This window comes from Dromiciops gliroides, chromosome 2 (genome assembly GCF_019393635.1).
Source record: "Dromiciops gliroides isolate mDroGli1 chromosome 2, mDroGli1.pri, whole genome shotgun sequence".
NCBI lineage: Eukaryota > Metazoa > Chordata > Mammalia > Microbiotheria > Microbiotheriidae > Dromiciops > Dromiciops gliroides.
Window position 1 is genome coordinate 426,482,157 of NC_057862.1, and position 17,644 is coordinate 426,499,800.

At 38.2% G+C, this 17,644-nt stretch overlaps 1 protein-coding gene across 1 annotated transcript in view; it reads left to right on the forward strand.

Moving 5' to 3' along the window:
• Positions 1 to 17,644, forward strand: part of LOC122742188 (spermatid perinuclear RNA binding protein) — a 136,766-nt gene that overhangs the window by 112,736 nt on the left and 6,386 nt on the right. Inside the window, 6 exon segments of the mRNA XM_043986254.1 lie at positions 3,443 to 3,532; positions 5,225 to 5,424; positions 5,886 to 6,044; positions 10,336 to 10,470; positions 12,319 to 12,459; positions 13,865 to 13,988. Coding sequence (XP_043842189.1) covers positions 3,443 to 3,532; positions 5,225 to 5,424; positions 5,886 to 6,044; positions 10,336 to 10,470; positions 12,319 to 12,459; positions 13,865 to 13,988 — 849 coding nt within the window.

A 17,644-nucleotide genomic window follows, 5' to 3' on the forward strand; every position in this document is an offset into this window, starting at 1 on the left:
GACTAGATAATTAATTTCTAAGATCACTTCTAGCTATACCTTGTAAGACCCTCTCCAACTCTAATGTATTTATATTCTGTGTTCTAAGATCCTTAAAGTCCAACTCTGATGATGTACTAAAACAGTAATAAAAAAACTCTTGGTTTTAATGCTTTAAGGTTTACAAAGTGCTTTCCTTACAATCATTCTGGGAGGAATCTGTTGTGATTTTATAATTGAGTAAAGAGTACATTGGAGGGCTTAGGTAAGTTACCTAGGATCACACTGATAAAATCAAAGCAGAGACTTAAATCCAGTGCTCTTTTAATATACCATATGTTCTTTCTATGAGGTTAAAAAAAAAATCCCCCCTCCCCACTATTTTTATGAAGATTCTTAGTAGAGGATATTTGCTAAACTCATTAGTGGAGTCTTTTTTGATTCCCTTTTTATTAGGGTCTAAATCAGTTTTATGTGAACATTATATCCTGGGGACAGGAAACTGATATGTGAGTAATAAATTGCTCAATTTTTGTAGCCCTTTATTGTTTAAAAAGCAGATTCCTGCAATAGTTTTGTAATGGTATGAATTATAATTTCATTTTACTGCAACTTTAATATACATCATTATACTGTAGTTCTTCACTGAATCTAAGGGTTAGACAAAATTCTTATTTATTACATGGAACCAAATTCTCCCCTTTCTAGATAAGCCAAATATTATAATACCATTCTGTGTTAGGCACTGTCCTGGGTTCTGGGGGATATACAAAACTTAGATAGTTCAAGGAGTTTAAATTATACTAGGGGATGCTGCATGAAATGAAGAAATAGACTTGGAGAGGCTAATGACTGAAACCTATGTATTCTTAACTTCTCCTTGTGCTCATTCAACCACATTATGTTGCTATTATCTTACTGAATAAAAACCAAACCTGTATTTTTAAAGAGAATAACTTCCATTGATATTTTAAAAGTGGTTTTTTTAATATTTTAGTATTTTAAAAATAATTTTAATTAAAATGTCTTCTCATACATTCTTGGAAAGTGGCAGCATGGTATTGGAGATGATACTTGGGCTAAACACTTCCTCTAGACCTTTTTTCCTCCTATCTAAAGTGAGGTAATTAAATTGGATAATCTTGAAAGTATTCATGTTCTGAAGTTTATGGTTTTCTTGGATGATTTGTTTACATTACAAAAAGCTATGCCCATTGGCACATCATTTACATAGTTGGGCAGCAGACTTATTTAGTTTAAGTCAACATGTGAATCCTGGGCAGGCTGGAGGAAGCTACTTTTGATATGTTTTAATGAACTGGAGTATAATTGAAATAAGCCTTGTTTCCTCTTAACTTTTCTCCAAGCTTGCCATCCAAGTGTGGCACACTCACCATTTTATGTATTGTATTTGATTTGCATTACAAAGCACATATTACTTTCTGTTGCAATGTACATCAAGATTGACCTGAGTGGGAAGTATTGACTGGAGTAACTGAAGTCAATATTTCCTCTAAGAGACAGTAAATCTTGGTGATTACAGAATATGGAGTTAATCTCAGTATTGTTATAACCTTTTGTAAAAAACATCTGCAAATCTTTCTATTGTGGTATCAGCTTATTGAACATTGAAGAATTGTGTATAGAGGCAAGAGCCCTGGGCTGGATGCCAGCACACCAAGGTTCTCATCCTGACTTTTTACTATCTGAACTTTGGCAAATCACTTAACCTCTTTGGTCTTTATTTTTCTCTTTTTAAAAATGATTAGGTTGCATTGCATAGTCTCTAAGGCCCCCTTGCAGTTTGCCTACCTGAGATGGTTTTGTATGTCTCTGTCCTCTGTACTCCTTACCTCCTTGTCACCCCATTAAACAAAAAGATTTGAATTAGAATTGTTCAGCTTCTGAATCATGAAACTTGTTGAAGTTATCTTTGAACTTGTAGTGTAAGTGATACAGAGCACTTGAGAAATCAGAAGACCTACATCAGAATCTTGGTTTTACCATGAGGCACCTACCCCTTTCTAAATATAATGTGAATATAAATGTATAAGATGCCAATTGTAGATGATATGAATAATTGACATTAGTTTATTAAATATGAAAGTTTTAGAAGTTTATACTTTTATAAAGCTTTTGATGGTCTTATACAAGCAGATTTTGGGAAAAGGATATGACCTTATAGGATGTAGTATGGGTTGTAATGTGTGAACATTTCTTAGGCAAGATCATTTCATATCTCTGGTTTCAGTTCCCTTATCTTTAAGATAAAATTGTAGACTGCATGATCTCTTAAGATACCTTTCAACATTAAGTCCTGTGTTCATTCTTTTTGGGAGGGAGGAGCGAATGAGGGTTAAGTGACTTGCCCAGGGTCACACAGCTAGTAAGTGTCAAGTGTCTGAGTCTGGATTTGAACTCAGATCCTCCTGAATCCAGGGTTGGTGCTTTATCCACTGTGCCACCTAGCTGCCCCCATGTGTTCATTCTTTATCATTCTTAAATTCATGGTTCTTGCCTATAAGATAGGGATATTAATTGAACTGTCTACTGCTAAAGAGTTGTTGCCAGAAGTAATAGTTTATCTTAAGTGCTATGCAAATGTAAGCTCCTGTTTTTCCTCTCATGAAGAATGTTTTTGGCCTAATCTGATCCTGGGCAGCAGAGTTTTCTCCTGTTATCCAAAAGATTTTATTGAGTACCTACTAGGTGCTCAACTTTGTGCTAAGCATTAAAAGGAGCCATGATTTCTGCTTCTCATAGAGCTTCCAGTTGCTTTGCAGAAACATAATATTATTACTATTCTTATGGAATTGAATGATATATGACTGCATAAGATAAGTACCCAAAATGTATAATAATGAAAATTAGAGATTATAGAAGAGTAGCTAGGAAAGACTTCTTGGAGCAAGTGGTATGTGAAATAAGTAATTAAAGGGACAAGGGAGAGACAAGGGAGGAGGAACGAATACTGTGGACTGTTTGTAAATCATTTTGTTGTTTAAAAGCTTTCTTAGAACTTTGAGGAACTATATAGATGAGGACACCAAGAGAGGTATTTATTTCCCAAGGTGAAGGTAGTGGCAGGACAAATTATATTTGGCATAAGAAATTCTGTTAGGCTAAGAGGTTGTAAAATTGCTCTCAGAATATTAGTCATTTGAAAGAGAAGAGAGCAAAGCAGGTAGATGTATTGGAAAGTATACTGAAATTGGGCATTAGCAAAGATGGGTTTGCGTTTTGACTTTAGCATTTGGTACTTTTTTGGACTTGACTAAGTCTCTTCACCTAAGCTTTTTTTCCTTCCATCTGTAAAATGAGGATAATAGCACCTTTCACTACCATTATTTTGGGCTTGTTGGTATGACAATGTTTTGTATGTTATATAGGGTGACAGAAATGTGATGGACATTTTGCAACTATTTCATTTTTGACTAACAAATCCATTACACTGTTTTCTCAGGTGCTGGTTCCTCAGCTCTCAAGAGACCTTTTGAAGATGGATTAGACGATAAAGATCCCAATAAAAAGATGAAGCGAAATTTAAGGAAGAGTATGTATAGATTGTATTCTCCATATTTCTTCAGTTAAAAAAGATGTGATCTGGGAAAAAAAATAGGAGAACATTGAAATTTCGACAACACTGAAAGGACAATTTTGTGTTCTGGCAAAGAGATGGATGATGATGAGATTTAATATAGTGACTATCTCGAGTGTCTGGCTTAATGTCTTTCTTTCTTTTTTTTTTTTTTCTTTTTTTTTTTGGGTGAGGCAATGGGGGTTAAGTGACTTGCCCAGGGTCACACAGCTAGTAAGTGTTAAGTGTCTGAGGCCCGATTTGAACTCAGGTCCTCCTGACTCCAGGGCCAGTGCTCTATCCACTGCACCACCTAGCTGCCCCCTTCTGGCTTGTAGTGTTTGTCAGCAATACTGCAGTATTCAAGATTAGGTTGATAGTTTTAAAAGTAGAAATCATTATTCAGGTTAACTCTTCTATTGAAGTCATCTGCCTTTTTTCATCATACTGTGAAGGTGAATCTTCACAAAAATTAGTCCCATGGAGCACTTGATTTGGCAACTCTTAAAATGATGGACACTTGGTCTACCTGTACTCCCATGATGAATCATGAGCATATGACTTTAGTAGAAGAGTTGACCTGAATAATAATTTTTTTAATAATAAACATTTTTATTTAAAGTTGAGTTTCAAATGCTGTTCCTCCTTCCCTCCCTCCCCTCCCCCATCCCGAGGTGGTAAGCAATCAGATATAGGTTATATGTGTGCAGTTTGAAGGAGAAACAGCTTAGGAAAGTATAGAGGCTTTTCACAAGAAAGTTGACCACTTGGTGAAAATTGTTTTTTCTTTTGAACGGTAGATTTTCATGAAGACCATTTAATAATTTGCAGTTTATGTCAATGGAAGGAATAACCCACTACAGTGTAATGAGAGTTCCTTAAAGTATTGAATTAAGTGAGGATAGTGAGCAAACCTTCCCCATTAAAGTTCTACTCTGATGCTTCCTTGTGGTGTGGAGATGACTCAGGGTTCTAGATAGTCTGTTCCAGCCAACTGCGTGCTTTGGCAAGTCCTACAAAAGTGGGCTGGGGCCAACCTTGCTAAGGTCAAGAAAGCTCTTCACCATCAAGCACTTGACCACCCCCTCATGATTGTCTTTTTTTTTTTTCCCAGTCACAGCCACTGATGGAACTGTTGACTTAGTTGTGGAGGGACTGTGATATCTAATAATGGAGTAGGCACCTTCACCAGTGAAGTGCCAAACCTTAAGTTTCGAATTTACCAGTCAGCATACATTCTGATGCATTTCTTATGTACCTGACATTATGCTCTGTGCTGAGGATACAGTGACGAAAAAGAACATGGTCTTTGACTGTAAGAGCTTACAGCCTATTGAGGGAAATAACATGTGCACCTCCCTAAATGTACCGAAAATGTATACAAAATAAAATTCTTTGCTTTTTTGGGGGGGTGGGGGGCACCCAGGAAAGTCTTATCTCAAATAGGGAGTGGCACCTGAGCTGAACTGTGAAGAAGCTTAGCATTTTTATGAAGTGGAATATAAGGGGTAAAAGCAAATCATTAGCCAACTTTGTGGCATGCTTATACCCCCTCTTTTAAAACTGGTGCTGCTTTTCTGGAGCAAAGGTTATGTATTTATTTTGTGTGCAGGGGGATAATAAGGCTTTTTTCATTCTTTTTCCTTTTTGTTTCTCATCCTCCCTTAGTTCTGGACAGTAAAGCAATAGATCTAATGAATGCCCTAATGAGGCTAAACCAGATCAGGCCTGGTCTCCAGTATAAACTCTTATCCCAGTCTGGCCCTGTTCATGCGCCAGTCTTCACAATGTCTGTAGATGTGGATGGCACAACATATGAGGCATCAGGACCATCTAAGAAAACAGCAAAACTTCATGTAGCAGTGAAGGTAAATTCATTAAGCTTAGTTATCTATATGTTCTCAACACTTTTCCACCTAAATTTTGTCATATATGAGCACATTCATGAGAAATCACTTAACTGTTTAAGTATTTGTGTATATCTGGTTTCACATAGAATCTAATAGTTAAAAACATGAATGTATAGAATAGGGACTATAGACACAATTTTAGAATTGTATTTCTGACTGTCTGACTACCCGATTTCTCTAGCATGTAATTTCCAGTTGTATCTATCTTTCTTCCTCCAACAATAATTAATTATAGTATAACACTGATTAACCTAATTTTTTTTTCACTGAACTAAATATTATATAGATAAAAGTAAAAGTTGAACTTGGAACTATACTGTGGTTGGTATTTCATGTTTTCTTTCATCCATATACTTGGACCTCTGGTAGTTTAATTTAAAGTGTATTGATTTTGACTGTTTTCATTTTTATTCATGTAGGTTTTGCAGGCAATGGGCTATCCAACAGGCTTTGATGCAGATATTGAATGTATGAGCTCCGATGAAAAGTCAGATAATGAAGGCAAAAATGAAACAGTGTCTTCAAACTCAAGCAATAATACTGGAAATTCTACAACCGAAACCTCCAGTACCTTAGAGGTATAGTTGGTTTTTTATTCAAAACTGGAGTGTGAGATTTATCAGTAACATCTACAAAGGGTGCATGAAAAGCTATATGTTTACTGTCAATTGGAAATATTTGCAATATATGAGTGATGTGATTAGTAAAGAGTAGTTCGGGTCAGTGCTAAGAGACAGATAGGAGAAATAGCATGGTGTTGTGGAAAAAGAAGGATGACAGACTTGAAATTAGGAGAATTTGATTAAAATTCTGAAGTTGATATTCACAGCCTGAGTGATCATGGGTAAGACATTTTACTTATGGTCTCATTTCCTAATCAGTAATGGCACCATTGTGGGGAAAGTACTTTGTAAAGTACTATATAATATGATTTATTATTACTGTCTGTCAGTATTGCCAATGTTACAGGCTTGTTGAATAAAAAGAGGACTGCCTAAACTTTAGGTTTAGAGGTTTGAATTTGCCCTAGCTCCAGAGTGCCTACCCTTTGACCATGAGCGTTTGATGGGACTCTTAACAGGTAGAATGAATATTAATGAGGGATTTGGCTTTATATATGAGACTAAGACTCAGTAGACAAGGGTTGGAGTCTTAACTGTCTACAACTTATTAGCTATGACCTCAGGTGTATCTCCAAACTTGAGTTTGCTTATTTATAAAGTGGGAAGAATAACACTTTGTAGGCTGTTTAGGATCAACTCACATAATACATAGAAAGTGGTTTATAATTGAAAACTATATGGGAATTTCACAATACTCCCTCAGAAACCATCCCTCACTGAACTTAAGGTATTTATTTGTATTTTTTGTTTGTTTGTTTGTTTGTGGGGCAATGAAGGTTAAGTGACTTGCCTCCGGTCACACACCTAGTAAGTGTCAAGTGTCTGAGGCTGGATTTGAACTCGAGTCCTCCTGAATCCAGGGCCAGTGCTTCATCCACTGCGCCATCTAGCTGCCCCTGAACTTAAGGTATTTAGAAAATTCAGTTTCAGTATGTCTAGATAAAGAAGGTAATTTGTACTGTTTTTGCTTTGACTGAATATTTATTCATTATCAACAATAGTCACAGACATTGACTTTTTTTGATATGTGTGCTATGTCCAGCTCTTTCAGGCATTCTGGCTACAAAAGAAATATAAGGTATAGTTCCTTCCTATAAGAAAGTTAGCATCGGGGCAGCTAGATGGCACAGTGGATAGAGCACTGGCCCTGGAGTCAGGAGTACCTGAGTTCAAATCCGGCCTCAGACACTTAACACTTACTGGCTGTGTGACCCTGGGCAAGTCACTTAACCCCAATTGCCTCACTAAAAAAAAAAAAAAAAACAAAACAAAAAAAAAAGAAAGTTAGCATCTCTCTGGGGAGATGCCACAAGAATGGGAAGGGTTAGTAAACAAGTGTGTCATCCTGAAATGCTGAAATTCCTATATAAAACTATATGGGTATTATAAGATGCTAATTGTGGTACATGAGAAGGGGAGACAAATATGGATTGTGATAATATGAACCACATAATGTGTGGGAGGGATTTTGTTAATATGTGTATAAGGGTACATTTATTGGGTTTTAGATTCAGTGTAGCTAAAGAATGATTTATAGCGCAGTAGATAAAATGCCACTCCTGGATTCAGGAGGACCTGAGTTCAAATCCGGCCGCAGACACTTGACACTTACTAGCTGTGTGACCCGGGGCAAGTCACTTAACCCTCATTGCCCCGGCCCCCCCCCATTTATGAAGCAAAAGAATATATGAAATACAATATTGTAACCATAAAGAAGCAAGGATTCATCTTCCCCCCCCCAAAAAAAAACCCAGACCCCAAAACAAAAAGAAGTAAAACCATCATTGAAACTTGGCACATTTTTGAAAAGTAGTCTTAGACTTGATTGGCAGACAAGATAATAAAGCAATATTTTAATTAGATAGATCTTAATGATATGGCTGTTTTTCCCCCCACATAGCAGCCCCAGGAATGCTTCCTAGCTTTTGAGTAGTGGACTACTGGAGGTCTGTGGAGTTAATAAAAGGGATTCATGAATTTGTATGTGTACCAAGCATTGCAATTTTCATCACTTATAATAACTACTGCTATTTGAAGATCTATGAAAATTTGACATTAATAAAGAGGTTATCATACTCAAGAAAGATTGAGAACCAGAACTTAAGATTCAGTACTTGTGACCATAAAACATTATTCAGTGATAAGAAGGTTCTCCACACTTAGAGTTATGCTGGTCAGATAGCAGGCATAGTCTCTTGGAACTTTGCGTGAAGCCTTTCCTATTTTGTGGAAGTTGTCAGAATTTGCTCTACTGTGGCACATCTTTCAGGAAACTATGGTCATGACCTCCCCACATGGAGGCATGGGAGCAGAATTTGATCCAAGTAGAGGCAATAATAAAAACCTAGTTTCACAAATTATTTGTTGTCAGATTTTAAAAATTAAGATGTTAGAAACTAGAATGCAAATTTTAGAAATGTGATTGGATTTAAAATGTTCTCAAGTAAAAATGCTTCCTGCTAAAGAAGCAGAAATGTTTGTTGAAATCAGACTTCTTTGACTCTTCCCCAGACTATGGTAAGCACAAGCCATTTAACAAGCATAAGCTGGCTCATTAAGGGACCCTTGGTTTTTTTCTTTTCTTTTCTTTTCTTTGCTTTTTTCTCCTTCTCTCTCCTCCTCCTCTCCCCCCCCCCCCCTTTATTGGAGACCTTTGCGCCCTGCTAAATTGATTGGTTTTGTGGTCTGGAGAATAAAGATAATTAGAGTTGTCATTTGTTAGCTGTAGACCATGGCAAGTTGTGTATTAGTATTGGTTATCTCATCTGTAAAATGGAATAATAATATCTTCACTCTAATGCTATATATTTGGAACCTTTTATTAATAATGTGCAATTTTTCCTGTAGCACTTGGCTATTTTATAAGCCTTTTTAAAAATAGAAATTGTAATGATGCCTTCTGGGACTGGATATTAGTGAATAGTCTAGGTATAGTCAGTGGTTAGAAAGTTATTCTTCGGGGGCAGCTAGGTGGTACAGTGGATAAAGCACTGGCCCTGGATTCAGGAGGACCTGAGTTCAAATCCAGTCTTAGACACTTGACTCTTACTAGCTGTGTGTGACCCTGGGCAAATCACTTAACCCTCATTGCCCTGCAAAAAAAAAAAAGAAGAAAGAAAGTTATTCTTCTCTTTTGAGAATGGAGTAGTTTGGAGAGGTAGTTAAAAATGAACATTGACTTGGGAGTCTAGAAACCCTCTCTAATAATAATAGCCTACATTTTGATAGCACTTTATGGTTTTTGGAATCCCCTTTAAAATCTTCTTCAAGGATGCAGTGCATTGTTATGGTGAGGAAGTAACCCTGGGTTTTTGAAGATCATGCTAGTGGACTAGAATCTTTGGCAAGTGTTAACTAAATGGAAAGGCCTCAAGTTTGAGTCCTATGATGGACCATCTGTTTATCATCTGAGGATCAGACTAATTAAGTTCAAAGAGGGTCTGTCACCAGATTGGAGTAATAGTGATAAATTATTCAACCATGGCAACTTATGAAGAATGTATCAGGAAAAGGGAGGACAAGACAGTAATAAAATTTTAGATCCTTATAAAATAAGAAAGTTTTCTAAAGTTTATACAGTACTTCTAACCACAGTAATACTGTGAGGTAAGGTAGTGCATGTTATTATCTCCATTTTCCAGATGAGAAAAGGAAACTGAACTAATAAGTATAGCTCCAATTTCTTCTCATGCTTTTGTTTTACAGAATGGGTTCTAATCTTACGTGGTCAGTAGTGAAGGGAGTATTATTTCAATTTTATAGATAATTGAATTGAGCCTCAGAAAGGAAAGGGACTTGCCTATATTCACAATGAGAATACATTTTGGAGCTGTATTTAAAATCAGGTCTCTTGACTCCAAGACCAGTATAGTCTTTCTACTCTGTTGTACCTGTCTAAATAGAAATATGACTTTGGACAAGTTATTTTGCTTACCACTTACAGTGCTTTTTATTTCCTTCTCCATTTCTGGCCTTAGTCTTGCTTTGCAATGTAGACATCACTTAATAAACCAGCCTATGTCCTATATTTATTTATTAAGAGTCTCTGCTAAATCAGTTTCTTTATCTGTGTGATGGACATAACAACACTTGTACTTACAATACAATTTTGATTTCTAGCATTAAATCATGCATCGCAGTTGAAGTTTTCCCAGAACAAGTAACTGTTAATTAGGGAGTTCATAATTCTAGAATTTTATATGATGTAATATTTCCCCAAGTTAATATTTCCTTTTGTTTTTTTCAGGTAAGAACTCAGGGCCCTATCCTTACAGCAAGTGGTAAAAACCCTGTCATGGAGCTCAATGAAAAAAGAAGAGGTCTTAAATATGAACTCATCTCTGAAACGGGTGGAAGCCATGATAAGCGATTTGTTATGGAGGTGCGTTAATAAGGACTGAGCCAACCTTTGATTCATTTCAAAGGGATTGTCTCCCTGGAAAGTTGTGGCTTTAAATTTCCCGAATAAAAGATGACTATTCAGGGCAAAGGCAGTAATGGTCTGCTGTTTTTCTTTTATATTTGGAGCATTTTGTCTGGTTCTTGGCATAAAGTTTAGAAAGTACATTGAAAGTCTGCAGTGTATGTGTTTGCCCTACTTTGGGCAAAACTAGGGCCAATGGGCAGATGTTATAGGAGAGGCAGGATTTTTTTGGCCCAGTATAAGATAAAACTTTGAAGGGTCCAAAAGTAGAATAGGAAGCCTTGTAAGGTAGTGAGCTCTCCCCCCCATCACTGAGTTTTTTACCTCTCAAAGGGTTCTTATCCCGTTCAGTTCTCTGATATTCTGTCTGAAGAAGATGACTAGGTTGATGAGAAAGTGTATGAAAGGAGCTGTGAATGTTTTGTCTAGAAAACATTTGAGAGATAATTTACTGCTTCCTTTACATAAGCTGAAGCAACACCTGGGGAAGAAGGACTAGATTGATTCTCCTTTGCTCTAGAGGGCAGAAGTAGGAGCATTGAAGAGAAATTGCAGGAAGGCAGAATTTGACTAGACATACAGAAATTTTTTTCACAAATCAGATTGTAGGCGTTAAAATTAGCCTCAGGCTCCCCAGCTGAGAAGCCCTGGGGGCCTTGGAGCCTTAGGGATGGCTGTGAAAGGCCCCACCTCCCTCTGCCCTGAGGGGATCTGCCCCAAAGATCAACCCCCTACCCCCACCCAGCAGCAAGGGGCACAGGAGGCTGGAGAGACACTAGAGTTTGTTTCGCTCAGCTCCTAGCACCCATGCACAGCATGGGGCTTGGCAGCAGCCCTGGGCATGGCTAGCCCAAGTTTCACCTGAGAGAGGAGGTTAATAAATAAAAAGGAGATGTGAGGGGGGTTGACAAAGTGAAGGGGGCTTGGAGTTAGAAGAAAGGAGCAGAGTGGTGAAGCAAGAAGCTTTTCAGTGAGGGGGGACGCTAGAAGAAGGTCTGTTGGTACAGAGATGCTAAGGAGAAGCAGGGGGACGCTAAGAAAGTTGCAGGAGAGGCAAACAGTAAGAGCAAGTGGCAGGAAAGAGAGTTAAAAGAGAAAGTGGAGAGTTCATTGGTAGAAATTCACTGGTCGTTTTTTAATTTTGTTATCCTTGTAAAACCCCATATTTGCTTTAATTAAAAGAGGCATTTTAATCCTTTTTATCAGTCTGAGAGGCTTAGGTAATTAATAGCAGTTAGATAGACAGCCAGTTGAAAATCCACAGATTAGGCCCAGTTAGTTAAAATATTTTTACAAGATCTGCCCCAAAGTGGAATGGGCTGCCTCAGGCAGTGTGGAGTTTTCTCCTGTTACATTTGTCTGGGATGTTGTAGAGAACATTTATAGGTATCTCTTGAGATTTTCTGATTGTTTCCCTTATTTTGTTGTTATGAATATATTTCTTGCTTGTTTCTACTTTATGCCAATTACCATTGGGGCTTAAGAAGTTGTGGGTGAAAGCAAGAAATGCTTTCCTTTTATCCTTTCTTATAAAGAAAAAAAGATAAAAGGAGGAGGGAAGATGGTCAAATAGTTTATAGAAATCAGAGGAAAAATCTACTGGACTCTGACCAACTGTGAGAGTAACTTTTGGAGGGAACACCTTTTAACTTATGTTCCTTGTGGAGTCTGTTGTTTGCACACTTAGATAATTTCATGTCCTGGCATTGGGGAGAGGGGGCAGAATTTCCCCCCAAATTTAATGTATTTCTATTTAAAAATATTAGTGAACTAAAATATGGGTAAAAGTGCAACTTTTTATTTCAGGTAGAAGTAGATGGACAGAAATTCCGTGGTGCAGGTCCAAATAAGAAGGTAGCAAAAGCCAGTGCAGCATTAGCTGCCCTGGAGAAACTATTTTCTGGACCCAATGCAGCAAATAATAAGAAAAAGAAGATTATTCCTCAGGTATGGTTTATAGTCTTAAATTTTGTTTTAATTTGCCAAATTTTGCTGAGTAGCAATTTAGGGACCAGTGCTAGGCACTGACTTTTTCAAATTATTTCTTCAAGAGATTTTAAGATTTTCTTGTATGGGTCCCCCATTCCACCACACAAATCAGCCTCTTCATAACTTAGCAGGTTTACATGGTGGTTTGTTGTTGTTTTTGATTTTTGGTTTTTTGGGGGGATATGCTATGATGGCTAATATCTGCTCTTAGCTAGGTTGGTTTTCAGTAATCTATCATATTATATATCCCCAATCTTTCTGACTTTCTGACTTGGTATGGCCTACCAGAGCTTGTATATCCTTGTTACTCTTAGAGCTGGGGTTTAAATTTAGGTCTCCAAAGGTAGAGGACCTTAAAATAATTTTTAATAACAATGGTTTCAAACTCCTCCCAAAGGCTTGTTTGGGCTTTGTTTTGATGCTGTTATATTTTTTCCAAATATATATTGAGGTAACCTGGTGATGGGTTGGTCTACTTTTGATGAATTGTCTGGTTCTTTTCTTTTGTGATATAGTATGTTATAGTAGAACTTTTAAATGTATTTATTAATTTTAGCTACCAGACTCACTGTATGAGAAAAGCAATAAAAACTAGCATTGTTTGAACTCCATAGGATTATTAGCTTTATTTTAATACTTCAAAGATCCATATCGGTTTGGATGCTACCTTTACTGACACAGATCACAACTCTCTCTACACCTACCTTAGAGATTTTCATGAATTTCTATGTCCCAGCTTTCTGATGGTGAGCTTTTGTATTTATCTCAGCTTGTCCTTGGACAATAGGCATAATATTTGCTGACACTGGGCTTATACACATGAAAGTTGTGCCAGTGGAGTACAAGCTCTAGCAGTTTTTATACTTGAAGGACTTTGAATCTGAGGCCCAGTGACAGATTTCATCATCCAGGCACTTGTCTAGCCAATGGTCAAATGGTTCAGCACCAGAAAATTGGTGACCACAAGTTTTAAAAATATATGATGATAGGAGCAGCTAGGTGGCGCAGTGGATAGAGCACCGGCCCTGGAGTCAGGAGTACCTGAGTTCAAATCCGGCCTCAGACACTTAACACTTACTAGCTGTGTGACCCTGGGCAAGTCACTTAACCCCAATTGCCTCACTAAATATCTATATCTATATCTATCTATCTATACGTATAGATAGATAGATATAGATATAGATATAGATGATGTGGTGGTGAAATAGGAGGATTGGGATTTGTTTTGGTGGAAGGCATATGTAACTTTATGAAACTGGGTCTTTTAAAGTATTTCGGTGTGTGTATAATATAAGTATTAAAGAGGTAAGACGATGACATTTCCAATTTCTATAAGTAATAAAGAGTGTGTTATTGGTAACAGGCCAAGGGTGTAGTAAATACAGCTGTGTCGGCAGCTGTCCAGGCAGCTCGGGGGAGAGGAAGAGGAACCCTTGCAAGAGGAGCTTTTGTTGGCGCTGCAGCTGCTCCTGGTTACATAGCTCCAGGTAGGACACCATATTTGGGGTGGGGTAGGCATGAACATTTATTAAGTGCTTATTATGTGCCAGGCACTCTAACAAATACTTGACAAATACTATTTCATTTGGTTGTGTCTGTGGTCCCTATTTTATGTTGGTTAAACTGAGAAACACAGGTCACATTAACTTGTTCAGAGGTCAGATTTGAACTTTCTTCCTGATTCCAGGCCTAGCTGCCTACTTTGTAGGTCTGACTTCTTTTCTCAAGTGAACTTCGAAAACTAATCCCCATATACTGCCGCCCCTGCCAGCCCCCCCACCCCCTTCTGTCTTTGGGATGTTAAAAAACAAACAAAAACCTCCCATTTCTCTAATACTTTATGGTTTACAAGTCACATTTCTCACACTAAACCCATTTGACAGTTGAAGAAACTGGTGGAACGGTAAAATGATTAATGCAGGGCCACATGACTAGTAAGTAGAAGACCTGGGTTTGTGCTCAGATCTGGGGTGCAGTGCATTGCTGCCTGTAGATACACAAGAGAAGAAAACACTGAGGCCATTGCCCACGAACTCCCTCTTCCTTATTTTCATCTCAAAACTCTTTGATGTCACTCTACTCTCTCCTCCTTTTGCTGGGCTCCAATAATGAGGTTGTCTTCAACCTCTCTCTCCTCCTCTAAATGTTCCTATTCCCTCTTTTCTTCCTTCAAACCTCTCTATATTTAATGGTTCTTTCCTTACTGCCTTCATACATTCTCAGATTTCCCACCTTTCTTTAATTAATTTATTTTTGGTAGGGCAGTGAGGGTTAAGTGACTTGCCCAGGGTCACACAGCTAGTAAGCGTCAAGTGTCTGAGGCCGGATTTGAACTCGGGAACTCCTGACTCCAGGGCCGGTGCTTTATCCACTGTGCCACCTAGCTGCCCCCCCAACATAGATTTTTAAAGAATGGCGGGGGGGGGGGGCAGCTAGGTGGCGCAGTGGATAAAGCACCGGCCCTGGAGTCAGGAGTTCCCGAGTTCAAATCCGGCCTCAGACACTTGACGCTTACTAGCTGTGTGACCCTGGGCAAGTCACTTAACCCCAATTGCCTCACTAAAAAAAGAAAAAAGAAAAAAAGAAATCTATGTTAGAGGGGCAGCTAGGTGGCGCAGGGGGATAGAGCACCAGCCCTGGATTCAGGAGGACCTGAGTTCAAAATCGGCATCAGACACTTGATGCTTACTAGCTGTGTGACCCTGGGCAAGTCACCTAACCCCAGTTGCCTCACCCCCACCCCCCCCAAAAAAATCTATGCTAGACCCTATCAACCCCTCATTCTGTGTCCTCCCTGTAAAAGCTGTCTATACTTGCCTTCGTTTCTTCTTTCCTACACCTACTCCTTAACCCTTGATACTGTGGCATCTAATCTCATCACTCAACTGAAACTATTCTCTTTCAAGTTACCAGTGATTTCATAAATGCCAAATTTAATGGTAGTTTCTTGATTCTCATCTTTTTTGACCTATCTATATGCTGCGGTTGACAATGTTGACTCCCTTCTTCTCCTGAGTACTCTTCTCTGGGTTTTCATGATGCTGTTTAACTTTGTTTTTCCCCCTAACTTTTTCAGACCACTACTCTGTTTCTGTTATTGAATTTTCTTCCATGTCATGACTCCTAACTGGGTGTTCCCTAAGGCTCTCTCATTGGTCTCCGTGGTCTTGGGGACTTGATCAGCTCCCTTTAGATTAATAATAATCTCTATGCAGATGACTCACAGATCTGTATACTTGCCTCAAATCTCTTCCTCTGAGCTTCTGTCCTGCATCAATAATTGCCTGTTGGTCACTTCTAATTATATCCTGGAGACATACTAAAATCACCATGTCCAAAACAACTAATTTTCTTTCCCCGAAAACCCACTTTTTTTTTTTTAATGTTTCCTTAATTTTGTTAAAGGCATCACCATTTTTCTTGTTTCCCAGGTTTATAACCTCAGCATTATGCTTGACTCCTCATTCTCCCTTATCTGTCCCATCCCACTGATTGCCAGGTCTTGCCATTTCTATATCCCTTTCCTGCTCATTGTTATTTCCTTGTTACCTTTTACCTAAATTATTGCAGCAGTCATCTGATTGGTTCTGCTGCTTCGGTTTCTCCTCAGTCCAGTTTTTCCTCCACATTGCAACCAACAGGATTTTCTTAAAACCCAGGTTTGATTGTTTTACTTTCCCTGCTCAGTCAATTCCAGTGCCTCCCTATTCTCTTTGGATCAAATGTAAACTCCTTCATTTTTTTTTTTTTTTTTTTAGTGAGGCAATTGGGGTTAAGTGACTTGCCCAGGGTCACACAGCTAGTAAGTGTTAAGTGTCTGAGGCCAGATTTGAACTCAGGTAGTCCTGACTCCAGGGCTGGTGCTCTATCCACTGTGCCATCTAGCTGCCCTCCTTCAGTTTTTAATGCCTTTTTTAGCCTGGTGCTGCACTCTCCCCTGTGCGCGTGCGCAGCCTTCCCCCCCCCCCCCCCCCCCATCTTTCCAGCCTCATTGGAGACACTATTACTCCTGTAGCCTATGATGCAAGCACACTGGCTGGTCTTCTTTGTCTTCCTCACATGTGCCATTCTCCTTTACATCACCATACCTTTACACAGGCTCCCCACCCCCACCCCCCCCAAACCCCCAAATACTTGGAATAGATTCTGCTTACTCCTGGCTCATTTTATTCCTCCCTTCCTTCTACACAAAGCCTTTCCTGATTACCCTCATTCTTAAACTACCTTGTTTAAATTAAACTATTTTGTATTTTATGTTTATTCTGCTTATACTTTTCTATGTACTTGTTTCCCCAATTAGACTGTGCCTCTGTCTTGAGAATAGGGATTGTTTCATTCTTTGTATTTGTATCCTCAGTACATACCTTATAGCATAGTGCCATTCACTTAGTAGGCAATTAATAAATGTTTATTGAGTGATAAAATGTTTATAAACTAATTAACATAAAATCACCCTGTAATATGCACCTTTTTAGGGTTTTTTCCCCCTTCTCTAATAGGTTATTTTTTTTTTTTTGGTGGGGCAATGGGGGTTAAGTGTAATAGGTTATTTAGAGGAACTAGAGCTAGTTAAAATTAAATATGAGAAGACCATGTTCTGAGCATTTTTTTTTATTGCTTGTTAGGGCCATGTTCTTGAGCATATTAGGGGGGTTGAATTAAATGACTTCTAAGGTCCATGCTGGTTCTCTGATTTTGTTTTTTCTTTTGAAATCTGCTTTCCTGTAACTTCTTAGTTCTATCCTTCAGTCTTTCAAATCCTTGAAGATAGTAATCATCGCTTTCCATTTATCCCCCAATATTTTGAATTGATGATCATAATATTTCATTTCCTCTAACATTTTATGGTTTGTAATGTGCTTTACTAACAGTATTCTTCTGAAATAAGTCTTATGTAAACAGCTGCTGATATTGCTGCTTCCTATTTTACATATGAGGAAACTGACACTCAGATTATAACTTGCCTAGGGTCCCATCCAGGAAGTGGGACTTGAACCTAAGTTGTCCCCTAACTCATTGCTATTTTCATTATCTCAAATACAAAGTACTATGTAAAGGTCAGCCTTTGTTACCAATATACATATAGTATGGTTACCAGACCCTATACTATCCTAGTTTCTCCCCTTTTGAGCACTTCAGTGCC